This window comes from Leptinotarsa decemlineata, unplaced genomic scaffold, assembly GCF_025532065.1.
Source record: "Leptinotarsa decemlineata unplaced genomic scaffold, Ldec_3_MD MMD2_tig00026314_RagTag_RagTag, whole genome shotgun sequence".
In the NCBI taxonomy this organism is placed as follows: domain Eukaryota; kingdom Metazoa; phylum Arthropoda; class Insecta; order Coleoptera; family Chrysomelidae; genus Leptinotarsa; species Leptinotarsa decemlineata.
Genome location: NW_027412684.1, coordinates 3,605,439 through 3,618,726, shown reverse-complemented (window position 1 = coordinate 3,618,726; position 13,288 = coordinate 3,605,439). Strand labels below are relative to the sequence as shown.

At 35.1% G+C, this 13,288-nt stretch overlaps 1 protein-coding gene across 1 annotated transcript; it reads left to right on the top strand.

Moving 5' to 3' along the window:
• On the top strand, positions 1-12,056 carry Syx13 (Syntaxin 13). The gene is made up of 4 exons (XM_074181549.1): positions 1-322; positions 2,290-2,455; positions 7,846-8,086; positions 11,742-12,056. The coding sequence occupies exons 1-4, from the start codon at positions 120-122 to the stop codon at positions 11,918-11,920; spliced, it is 789 nt and encodes a 262-aa protein (XP_074037650.1). The 5' UTR covers positions 1-119; the 3' UTR covers positions 11,921-12,056.
• Positions 12,057-13,288: the final 1,232 nt, after the last annotated feature.

Sequence of the window (13,288 nt, the reverse complement as noted above, 5' to 3'; positions counted from 1 at the left end):
ATGATATATGATGTGACGTTTGACATACGATTCCCAATTTTTACAAACAAGTTCAAAGGTTTTTTAATTCACAACATTTAGATGAAATCGAAAATTCGTTCCTTTTATCGAGTCTAAAAATGAGTTATCCACATAGTTATGGTTCCATAACGTCTCCTCCTGCAGTGGATTTTAGTGGCAGCAGTAACAGTTCGGAGTTTAATAGTTATGCAGATAATGTAGTAACTAATATATACACTATAAATTCAAGTATCAAAACATTAGACAATGCTCTCAAAGTTATTGGTACAAAGAAAGACAATCAAGGTGTTCGGAATCAGATGTAAGCTGGCATAAAATACTGGGTTTCTGTAAATTGTCAGATGTACACTGTCTAAACTGGTGCAAATTATACTTAAATCATTTAATGAATAATTATTTAGGCTGAAGCCGTAGTGAGATTTAAATTCTTTTCAGGAATTTGTTTACACAAATCTGTAGTAGTTTTTACTTATATATTTTGAAAAATTTGTAATAAAACTTTCCTATGTTGATCTTCTTCCACATAGTAAGGGCTACCATCCATCAATTTACTTATATATTTGTCAAGCAACATTTTTAATTATTTTATGTGAAACATGAACAAATTGATACATATATTATTATATTCAATATTTCAACCATGTTTTGTCAACAGGAATTTCCCTCTTAGACATAAAATACAGTTAAAATATTTAATTGAATATAATGTACTAATTTTCTTGCATGAAAGTTATGTTTTGAGTCATTCTTAGGGTATAAATGGTATACATTATGCTTTAAAGAATTCTTCACGAGGGAGACAAAAGATGAATGAAATGATCTGTTAATTGATGATTTCCTTTTATAAATTACCGAATTTTATTCATGTTCTCAAACATCAACCTCTATGAAAACATTGTGAAACTAGCATAAGTTGAAGCTGTTATGTGTATATAATATAGTTTGACCTAAATCATCAGGCCTGATATCCATATATTCAACAAAAATCATAATGTTGAATGAAATTTGAAATAATTTGACTACTGCAACTTCATTTTCATACAGAAAAGTCCTCACACTTTCATATTTTTATTTATGTTCTTCTGTTTGCCTTTTTTCACACAATTTTCTTAAATTACACTCCTAGTCTTTGTTTAGAAAATGATATTTGATTGAACATATTTTTTGAAATGGACTAAAGTGAACATATTGAAAAATGAATTTTGGAAATAGAGGACACAAGAAAATCATGATAAAGAAAAGTTTTTGGCTTTCTATTTCTTCATCTTTATGCAAAAAAATGGGAGTCTCCCAAAGAAAAGAAAGAAGCAAGTAGTGTGTGGTTTAGGTATGCAAAGAAGTAACTTTAAGATGCAAACTGGAAAAAATCCTTTCGAAACAACTACTTGTAGATAAACATTGAATCATACAATAAAGCACTTTTTCCTATTCAGTTTGTACTTTAAACATTCGTTATGGAACTGCGATTTTCAGACAATTTTTTTTGCGAATTCAAATTGAAGCAAAGCGCTGACGAAACAGCTTGAAAAACTAACCAGGCATTTATTAATTATAGTGTTAATGAACGCACTGTTTGACGTTGGTTTGCGAAATTTCATTTAAGAGATTTTAGCCTCGAAGAAGAACCCCGAAGTGGTCGACCTACAGTAATCCTTGAGAGCATTCGAGGACTCTGGTAGAGATTCCCCCATCAAAAACTGTGGGTGGGATGGTGAAAGAACTGGGCATCAGCTCCCAGGTGGTTTTTGATGGTTTGAAACATATTGGATAGGTCAACAACTCGAAAAGGGGGTGCCACGAGATTTGAACGTTCGAGGTCTTAAACGAACTGAGCGTCAAAGTTACACTTCAACCACCATACTTCCCAGACCTCTCGCCAACCGACTATCATCTTTTCAAGCACTTCAATAACTTTCTCACCGGTAGAATCTTCGCCAATCAGGACCAGGCAAAAACGGCCTTCGTCGACTTCTTCGAACCCCGGACAAACAATTTTTATGCTGGCGGAATCAATTGACTTGTATTACGTTGGCAAAAGTGCACTGATTCAAATGATGCTCTTTTCGATTAAATTGAATAAGTATTCACTGAGATATTACAGTTTAAAACAGACTCGTGAATACGGATAAAACTTTTCAAACAACCTAATATATGAAAGAGCTAAAATTTCACTTACATTAAAAATATTCCTTTCAATTTAAACAATAATGTTAATTTACTGTAGTGAAACAATCAGTTCTGTGTGTTATCCATATTTTGTTTTTTCAGACATGTCACTCAGCTCAGTACCAACCAGATTGCCTCTGCAACGAGCAGAAATATCCATAAAATGAAATTAATTGTTGCAAAAGGTGATAAACACAAACTATTACAAGTTGAAAAGTTGGAAGGAAACTTCAAAGACACTGTTGGTAGATACTATAAGCTGCAGAAGGTAATACATATTTTTTTAATAATAACAAATTATATCAATAAATTCTGACTTTATTTTCTGTGTTTTCACTTGACATGAAGTGAGGTCAAATTATCTAAAGGAACAATTCATTCAGGCCAGTCTTCCCTTATCTACACAGTAGGTTTGAGTACTGTCAAAAAATAACGACCCCCTCCTCCCCCGGACTAAAACTACGAAGAGCGTTGGATTATATCTTACAGGTGTCAGTGCAGGATTCTTCACAGAAGTAATTCATGTTTATGCTTTTGGTGATACAACTGCCGCAATCGATTTTCAATTATTGGAACGGGCACACTTTCATACCGGTTATGGGATATTTGGACTCTCATCAGTGTTGATGTAGAACACCGGTCTGCAAGTGTGCCCGTTCTAATAAACGAAAACGGATTCCAGCAGTTATATCGCAAACAGCATATGCAAGTGTTACTTCTGTGAAAAATCCTGAACTGATACCTGTCGATATAATCCAATGCCCTTTGTGGTATTAGCCAGAGGAGTAGTGGTTTTATGATAGGTGTCAGTCCATAAACCATGAAGGTAAGGAAAGACTGGCCTAAACGAATTTTTCCCTTAGATAATTTGATTTATAGTCAGTCTTCAAGTATGCCCACTTAATATAGGCGAAGTAACGTTTGGCTATTTGGTGGAGAAGTCTCTATTATTATTTATTTGAAATGACTAAAAAGCATAACATACTGGTGCAGAAAACTCGAACAAAAAAATTCTTTAGACTTTCTGAGGTTATATACTGGGAAATTCACGTCAAGTTATTCTCCTCGTCCTGCAAAAGTTTTGTAGAGTGAAATAACATTATTATTTATGGAGTTCATAAAGGCCGGCCAGTTCTATAAAAAGTCATTTTCAAGCATTAGTGAGACCCAACTCAACTAAAAGTAGCTGTTTTTCATAATCCTTGTGTGTGATACACCAAACCCAACCAAATACATATAGAAAAGGTTATTATTTTGAAAGATAATACTTGAATCTATTTTTTTGAATGTGGTTGACAATGTTTCATGGTGAATTTCATTAGTTGGAACTTCCATTGTCTAATATGATATAAAATGATTTGAAATCCCTGAAAAAAACAATGAAAATAAAATGGGGTTTTTTGCTTGATATAATTGTTATTTTCAGCTATTCATTTTATATCATATTAGACAATAGAAGTCCGAACTAATGAAATTCACTTGAATCTATTCTGTGATACAGTAAAAATGCATTTATTGTTTATGAATGCAGTATCCATTTCAAAGAATGACACTTTCAATATACTTCAAAAGCGATCAGATCATTTCACACAGGTTCAGCAGAAGAAATAGACTCTCTCAGACCTTCCCATTTATAAGATTTTACATCAAAAAGTTCTGGTCGTGAAGCTGAAAAGCTTCTATCTTCTTTGACTTCATTGTGTAACTTCTTGCTATGCGGTCTACTGAATTTCGAAATTTGTCTTAATTTGTACAGTGCCTCTTTGATAGCATTGAAAAAAAGATGGTGGCATTCGCCCCATTGCTATTGGTACCATTTTTCGTCATCTTGTAGCAAAATTATCATGTATAGATGTTTCTGATTTTTTAGGAAATTTATTTTGTCCTGTTCAATTTGGATTTGCAACTCCAAGGGGATATGAAGTATTTGCACATGCTGCCCATCTCTTTTTAAATGAGCATCCCAACCCAAATTCTCAAATTTTTGTTAAACTAGATTATACAAACGCCTTCTACATGATTCACAGAAACGATATTTTGTGAAAAACCTACAAAACTTTTCCTCACCTTTTCCCCCTTATCAGCCAATGTTATCGCAATCCAACATTTTTGAACCTTGGAAAAAATACTATCTTATCTCAGATAGGAGTACAACAAGATGATCATTTAGATCCTAGTGGTAATAAATATTTTGTTCTCCAGCAATTACAAAATATCATTAACCTCTCCAATGAGATTGGACTTGAATTAAACTTCGACAAACGTGAAATTTTTGCTCCTTTTCACATGCTCACAATTCCATTCAGAATCCTTTTTCCTCAAACTAAAATCGTCCCCAAAGCACACTGGTCTTTATAGGGAGCTCACTCGGAGTTAAGCTACTTTCCCAGTTAACTCTGATGGTAAGTATTTGTTTATCCTCGTCCCTTTCACTGCCAGTTCTCCTGTCTTCATATAACAGTTCTCGATATTAGATCAACTACATTCCTTTCCAAATCCTTGTCTCAAACGAAAAATACTCTTTCCGAAAATAAAGTGTCAGAAAGAAATCCAGTGAATAATTTGGTTTATAATCAACTTCTTGAGTCAGCTGAACGTTCTGATATTGAAATGCCTAGACTCAAAGTTCTTATGTGCAAAGAATCTGTGTATGGCTGAATGCTCTTCCAGTGGCTACTATGGGTACTCTCTTAAATGACGCTTCTTTGAGAATTTTGCTATCTTCGGTTGGGTTCTTTAATTTGTGTTAGTCACAAGGTAGATGTGGATCCATTGTAGAAGAAAATGGTCATCATGTCCTAAGCTGTAAATTTAGTTCTGGCAGATTTTCAAAACATCATTCCATTGATTATCTCATGAAAACAGCTATAATCGTTGCAAAGGTTTCTTCAGTTCTTGAACCCCTACTTGGTGTCTGTCGAGATGATGGAAAGTGCTCAGTTAGGATGAGTCTAATTTCTTGGAAAATTGAGACAGAGTTGCAGCTTCACATCTTGCCGCAACATCTATTTCCACAGGTGCAGCTGCTATGTTTGCAGAAAAATCAAAATTACGGAAATACTAAACTTTTTTAAGTTCCTACTGTTTCTTTCCTGTTGCAATTGAAACTTTTGAAAGAAATTGGTAAAAAATGCTGAACTCTACCGGTGACAAAAGATCCTTTTCATTTTCAATTCAAAGAATTAATATCGCTATTGAAAGAGGTAATGGCCACATCGGTATTAGGTACTCTTCCGTCTACCCAAAAACTAGATAAAATATTCCTGAATCCACAAATTGAAACAAAATTTTCAATGCCTCACTCAAAATTGAGGTAACAGATTGACTGTTTTCCAATTTTCTCAGAAGATGCAGAGAAACTCTGGAATCATCATCTAAGCAAAGGACTTTAGAGAACATTTAGAAATACTGGGAGTATATCGGATTCCTTGTAGCTTTTTATTCATTTCAGAAACATGGAAAGTAGTTTTAGAACCAGGATCTCTCAACAGGAGAGAAATCGTCGTCTCAGGTATACCATCAAGTTAGCAGTAGCACTCAAAAAAGTCTTTCAAATTAGAGCGTTCGAAGAGAGCTACTATAAATTCACTCAACATTACACAAATCAGGCCAATTGAAGCAACCAATAGGAATGAAGTCATACTCACCACTGATGGAATATAATCAGTAACCTAAACCCTGAAAAATGTAGTATGAACTGTAAGGGCACTGTGTATGTTGTCTGCAGACAATGGCTAACAAATCTGGAAAATAGCTTTGACACAATATTTTTTGAATTCACTAGACATCGTGAAAAGATGACCTTTCACATTTGTTAAAATAAATATTATAATAAATGAGAATAAGAACCAATATTTCAATGTATGTGACTATGGTTAGGTTAGGTCCAAAGTGAGTGGGTCTATTCGACCCACCACCGCAACTCGCAAGGGTTTATTGTGGCTCACACTTATTCACACTCGGACAAATAAACCCAGCTTCTTAACGAAGTAGATTTGTTTGTATGGTGAGTGGTCTTTCCGGTCCGAACTTCAAAGACCTGATTCGGTCCCCAGCGGGGCAGGCACAAAGTATATGCTCTGTTAATGAGGTAGTGGGATAGTCAAGTTGCAACATTCCCGCCTTGATACCCACGACAACCTTCCCATATGAGGTTTTTTGTACGTCGGCTACACCTGACGATGCCTTAGATTCAGCTATGCTGGGCTTTTTCGTCTCTGGTTTTAGGGAATCATCACTTGAGCGTAAACAGATGCTAACCTGCTCATGGGGGGTTAGTTCCCCCACCTGAGACAGATTCTGCGTACGCCGCAGCTCTCGCTTCTGAACTAAATTTAGAGGAAGGTCAGTTGGAGTCGTAAACTCGACATCCATCTCCTCTGTAGGCTCGCTTCTGAACTAAATTTACAGAGAGATCCGTTGGAGTCGTAAACTCGATATCCATCTCCTCTGTAGACTCGCTCCTGAACTAAATTTACAGGGAGATCAGTTGGAGTCGTAAACTCGACATCCATGTGGAATTGGCCGCGGTGGTAGTGCGTCCGACTCATGATCGGAAGGTCGTGTGTTCGATCCAAGCCTCGATCAGATATTTTTCTCGAGAGAATTTATCTGGTTGAAGCTGGAATGATTCTGCAACCGTGTTAGGAATCACACGTTAAAAGGTAAGACCTCGTTAGTCCTTAGCTCGCACAAGTTTCTCAACTTCTGAGAGTTGTCGTTCGTATGGGGGCGGCAGCTGATTAACGGCAAAACAGATTTTAAACAGATTTTTTAAACAGATCTTCTCTGTAGACTCGTTCTTGAATTTAATTCTACAGGGAGATCAGTTGGAGTCGTAAACTCGACATCCATCTCGTCTGTAGACTCGCTCCTGATCTAATTTGACAGGAAGGTCAGTTGGAGTCGTAAACTCGACATCCATCTCCTCTGTAGATTCGCTCCTGATCTAAGTTGACAGGAAGGTCTTTTGGAGTCGTAAGCTCGACATCCATCTCCTCTGTAAACTCAGCGCCAGAAAGAATTTTTAAGTTTACTTTGTCCATTAAAGTCCCACGTGTAGCTAGGGAAAGAAGGTCAATCACGGCAGAGCCCCGCATTACCGTGACAAGGCGATGCTACGACGGGAGGGCGCCCAGTATCTCTAAGATTCAGTAGAGACAGCTGCTAGGCTCAGTGTCATTCATCCTCTCGGCACGGAGACACACACCTTGGGATAAAGCCATCGTTGGGATGTTAGGGAATAACAGAACCACAAGTGATTCTGTCATTCCCGTATTCAGCGGGGCTACGTGGAAGCAGGCATCCGATGGCCAGTTTGCTCAACCCCCACATCCCAAGCCAATGCACTCGCCGAAAACAGCATGCACAGTGGTTCAGGCAGTGAAAGATGAACAAGGACACCCAACCCGCCTATGTGACTATGATTTCGTATGGCAATAATCAATGCTATTCTTGACTTTGATGTTCGAAGTATTAAACCTAGATATCGTTCACCCTGTTTCCTTTCTCATAGTACGCCATTTACAACCTGAAATATAAATTTAACAATCAGCAACTAATTTACCGGAAAAGGTATATTATTCATTGTGAGTTTTCACAAAACCATGAATCAAATTTCACTTGGTCATAGTTTTGAAACATTGTTCTAATTTGTAGGAAGTTGCCAATAAACAGAAATCTCATTTACTATTACAAGAATATGTTACTAGTGAAAATGCATCTGGAGAAGATCTTGAACAAGAAAGACAGGCGCAGAAAACAAGAGAAATGGCTTTTGAGCAGGATATGTTATTAGAAAGAGAGAGTAGAATAAGACAAATTGAATCTGATATATTAGATGTTAACCAGATCATGAGAGAATTAGGATCTCTGGTACACGTGCAAGGAGAAACTATAGGTGAGAATATAGAAAGAATAGTTATATTGCTTTAGTTACTGCCCAACAAGTTTTCTTAACTCTTTCGCACACTGACAGTTCAGAATTCAAAATAACAACAATAAATTTCAAGAACATACTATTGAAAAAAGGAAATAATTCCATTACAGAAGAAGATATTATTAACATGTACATAGGTCCGTAAACATGAATCGATATATATTGGTTCAAGACTAATTTTAAATTCATTAATTGTTTTCGCAACATTTATGTGATAAAGTAGTTCAATATAATCTTTCAAACCCTTATAAAATAATGAAACATCAATTCTTCCCCAAATCTAAGGATATTTCCTTATCTTTTCATGAAAATGACGTCACAATTTTCCTAAAACTCTACGGAAATTAAGAAATGAGGTTAAGTATAGAAAATGAGCCAATTTCCGCCTCGGCTCCATTAGTATCAACAATTCGCAAATACTTCCAAGATCTTACGTTGGTATAGAGGCTAAGGACAGAGTCTACCACGACGACGACCTCAGTTTAATTCTCTAACCGGTAATTTTTTTTAATTTAATTTCCCTCAGCAGCCGATGTTCACTAGGACCACGTGACTGGTACGTGAAAAGGGGTCTCGGCGGGTGAAGCCCTAAGGAGGCCCGAGGGGTGTGGCGGAGTCCTAAGGGGGCCCATGGTATTTGAATCTCTCCTCGATTACGTCACATGTTTCTCTCTCCAACTCACTAAAGTCTCTCTCTGAAAAACATCACATCTACCTCGAGTTGGGTGTACCACAAGGTTCCGATCGGAGGTCGTAAAATTGCAAAAAATTGATGCGCCATAAGAAAAAGCATGGGATTTGAGGCTCGTACCGGCCGTGTTAATCTACCATTATAATTGAAAAACAGATACTGATCACTGATATAATAATATCCTTTTAGGTAAACACATGAATGAGTGGACAAAATAATCTGTAAAATCATTACAGTAAAGAAAAAAGTTACAAAGCATTCCAAGTGGTCGACTAACCAAAAGGAGTTCCTGATAAATAATTATTAAAGATGTTAAGACATAATACAAATTCTATACAACTGTACCTCAATATTGGCCAAGAGCATCATAATAAAAATATTACTAAAATGTCTCATCATCAACAAAGCTTCTGGTCCCGATGAAGTTCCTGTCATCTTATTAAACAAAGACGCCAATGAACTTACATCACCAAAAATAGGTTTTTCGTTTCGGTTGAGTTCAACCCATATCTGAAAAGAGCAAGACAAATCTTTCAAATAACTAAAAACTAGTTGTTTAACTATGAGTGTCATTGAAAATCATGTAAAAAGCTGTTATTCAACATATCCTCCTAAATATTTGGAATGTTTAACATCTAAAGCAATCATCAATATGATTTCAGCATCAGCAGGCGGACCCATTACATATTATATCACCCATATATTCTAACAATGCAATTAAGAAACAATGAGAGTCTCAGGCTGTTGAGCTCGATATTTCCTTGGCCTTGATAAGGCTTTCGACATGTCTGACATGAGTCTTCAATAATTAATTTTCGAAGTTATGTCTTATTAAATCGACTTTGTTTGTGGCTCTCCAGTTTTCTTAAGTGACCATAGATACTTCTTTCTCACGTTTAGCATCAAAGTTGGTGTTCTTCAGTGATCAACATTGTCTCCTACCCTTTTTTTTACATATCGACGATTTTTCATTGATCTTTTTGGGAATTTTCATCTCCAACATTCTAAAAAAAAAATGTAACGGTGAACTTTATACAGGTGTAGGAAGGGCAAACTTATCGAGGTGAACTAAAAAGTTTGTATAAGGTTCTCCATTACAATTTTTTTTCGGGTCGTGAAAATAAAAAAAAGGTCGAATCCTTTCTCCATAAAAATGACTGTTGTTCAACACCAGCGATGAGTAAAAGCTCTCCAACAGGAGAGCTTTCTTTCTGAAATGTTCTACTGTACTTATTTCTTTAATGTGTTTTGGTGAGTGATTGAATATCTTACTGCCTCCATAAATTACTGAATTTCTAATTAGTGTCAGCTTGACGGTAGCGGGACGTATATAAGTAGTGTCAAATTTCTGAATATGTTTTTTATTTAGACACACCATTTCCGTAACAAAAATTGCGAATACTGTTAACATGTTAACAACAAAAAGAGGTTTTCTGAAATCTCGAATTCTTGCTTTGCACATGTATTTTACTGCACGTTTTTGTTGTACAAAAACAGAGTCTATGAGATTCATATTACACACCCCCCAGAATGAGATTCCATACATCAAGTGGGATTCTACTAAGAAATGGTACAAAACCGCCATCAATAAAATACTTGCTAAAAACATGTTTTTATGTAGCATTCTTTTCTTCTACAATTGAAAGACAAAACATTTATCGTTTGCATTTAGTCAACAGAAGCTCGTATTCAAATATTAGCTTGCAGAAAGCTATACAAACGAGAGTCATCGCCAATTTTTTTAATTAATTGATGACATTTTACAATCATTTGCCAGTTTATATTTTTCACACATTGTTTTTTGTAGAGTTTCTGCAGTTTCAATTCTTTTAGTTTTCACAATTAATAAATAGTGTACATTTAATATTTCACAGTAAGTAATTTTATATTGTAACTGATATCAAATTGGGAATGGCTCTGTCTAATGTATCCATATTCAAATTGCGAGAGGTCGGTGTTGAAAAATGGAATATAATGTTTTTACAGAATAATTGATAAGGTACTGACGGATTTTAGGGAATTACCTACAATAATAACATGGAGACTTCACTATGAGTGATTTTCAAAAATATAAGCATTTCATCATTAAAAGGTTAGGGTGTTTGGAGTAGCCATGTCGTTTCATTTTCATTAGTTTGTTGACTTATATGGTTAGCACAAATCAATGACGTGTATGTATTCTTTAATTGTCCCAACTGTACAAAAAAATCACCTTCAAATGCATCTGATTCACAAATTGTTCATTTAATGATTATAAGTTAAATAGATAAAATCGAGTAAATAAGTTTATTTTTTGTCAACATGTTAAAATATCAAGTACATAGTTAACTTCATATTATATCAGTATCTTTTGTCGCTGCTTTCATTTTTTGAAATAAAAGCACCTCTGAAGAAACTAGCCCGGCATACTAGCAAAACAGTAGGAAGAAATTCTTTGATAGCCTTCAAAACCGACAAAAGATACTGATATAATAAACTATGGCCACGAAAGCCCAGCAACTTCCATGATTTCATATGACATTTTTCTCAATCATGCTTCTCTTGAACAACTTCCATCTGTCTAAGGCTCTGGGTAATTGCCAAGCAACACATTATAAACATTATGAAAATATTTCATAATTATGTCACTGACAATTTTAAACACACCCTTCTAGGTTGCAGAAAACACCTAATATCAGATCAGTACATCAAAACTTGACTTTGGCAAGCCTATTCAATCATCTATGTTCCAAAAAAACTGAAAGAATTAGGAAAAACGTGGACATGCAATATTTACGTCCATGATTTCAATTGTATTGTATTCTCCAGTTTGATTATATGAGTTTATAAACTGAAAGAATTGTAAAACAATTTAGATGTAATAATATATTTCATTATTGTAATTGCATTTATTGTATTATCCTGTTTGAATATATTGTTTTTCAGATTCCATAGAAAACAGCATAGATCATGCTGTTGGGAATATAGAAGAGGGTACTGAGCAACTCATAAAGGCTTCAAGGTATCAAAGCCGTTACAGAAGAAAGCTTGTATATTTAGTTTTAATAGGGCTGGTCATTGCCGCTATATTAATAGGTATTTTAGTATCAGAATTTAAAAAATAGTGATATATATATAATAAACATTCGTATTTATACATATTATATATGAGTATACTTTATTTGTTTTATATTTATAAGTTTTTATTGTATCATTTTATATTTACTACATAATAAACAAATGTTTTATCATTTTATCAAACAGGTTGGGATATGGCACTTGGCACTCACTAGTGATTTATAAGCTCCTGCAAATTGTCGTCCAGGTGCCGTAAAAATTATTCTTTTCTTCACTGTGTATGTGAACAATGTGTACCAGTCTACCATAGAATCTGTCTTCGAAAAAGTTTTAGGAACAAAGAAATTTTTGGGAGATATATAATATGTTGTGAGAGACAAGATTAACAAGGAGCAAGTGAAATTAGTGTACTGGAGCAAACTATAAATGACTCATCTTGCGATTATGTAGCTGTGCAAATAGAAGTGGAAATCAATGACTCACTAAATGGAAACAAAATTGAAATCGCTGAAATGCAAAAATTGATAGATGATCTACACAAAAAGTAAATAAAAATACAAAACAACTATTTCTTTCTGGCACTCAAATTCTCCCAGTAACAAAAATCGCTGTGAGAACTTCAAAAGGTAAAGTCAGTGGTGGAGAAGAAGGTATAGAAAATAATTGGAAAAGCACAAATACTGGCTGTAAGGAGTGAAAATGAAATCTAATTCCAGTAGGCAATGCTCAAAAACAAGTCCCACCAGAAAAACTATTCAAAATATCAAAATTTTGTTGATCTCAGGATTCATTGGCAAAACACGCGTCGCAGTTTTGTAAACTTTGAACTGAATACCTATATTTTATGCATTTGCTGATCTTCCTCAACAATACCTTCTTTATAAGTATGCTGATGATAAATCGATAATTATCAGTGAAAACACTGCTGAGAAATTATTTGAGTTATGTAATAATTTTCTTCATATTCCCAGATGATGTTATGAAACAACGATAAAAATAAAATGAAAGCAACAATAAAAATTAATTGGCGCTACGGGGCGACTTCATTGATTTCAGTGGCGCATTTGCTTTTTCAGCTGCAGGAAAAACCTGCAGCACCTCATCATCTGAAGATCTTGATCTAACAATGTCCTCTCTCTTATAAAACAAAATGTAGGGTGTCTCCAGAGGCTCCAATAAATTCAATGCATCGACAGAACACTTTGTGACACGACTATCGTCAAACTTAAACCAGTCCGTTTCTTCTTTGACCAAGGCGTAATAATGACCAAATTCAACCCAGAACCACAGTGAACAATGACTGCATGAATATTATAATAGTGGTCTGCTAGGTTGAAATGTTCATCTATTTCGAACCTTCCAAAGAGTTTCTTGCTTCCGTTAGAGGTTGAGTCTTGTTTGAAAATCATCAGTGT

Excerpts from the sequence above, each read along its gene's own strand:
- Syx13 (XM_074181549.1), top strand. The coding sequence starts at position 120 with ATGAGTTATCCACATAGTTATGGTTCCATAACGTCTCCTCCTGCAGTG. Across the intron at positions 2,456-7,845 it reads GATACTATAAGCTGCAGAAG|GAAGTTGCCAATAAACAGAA; the intron begins GTAATACATATT and ends TCTAATTTGTAG. Across the intron at positions 8,087-11,741 it reads CGTGCAAGGAGAAACTATAG|ATTCCATAGAAAACAGCATA; the intron begins GTGAGAATATAG and ends ATTGTTTTTCAG.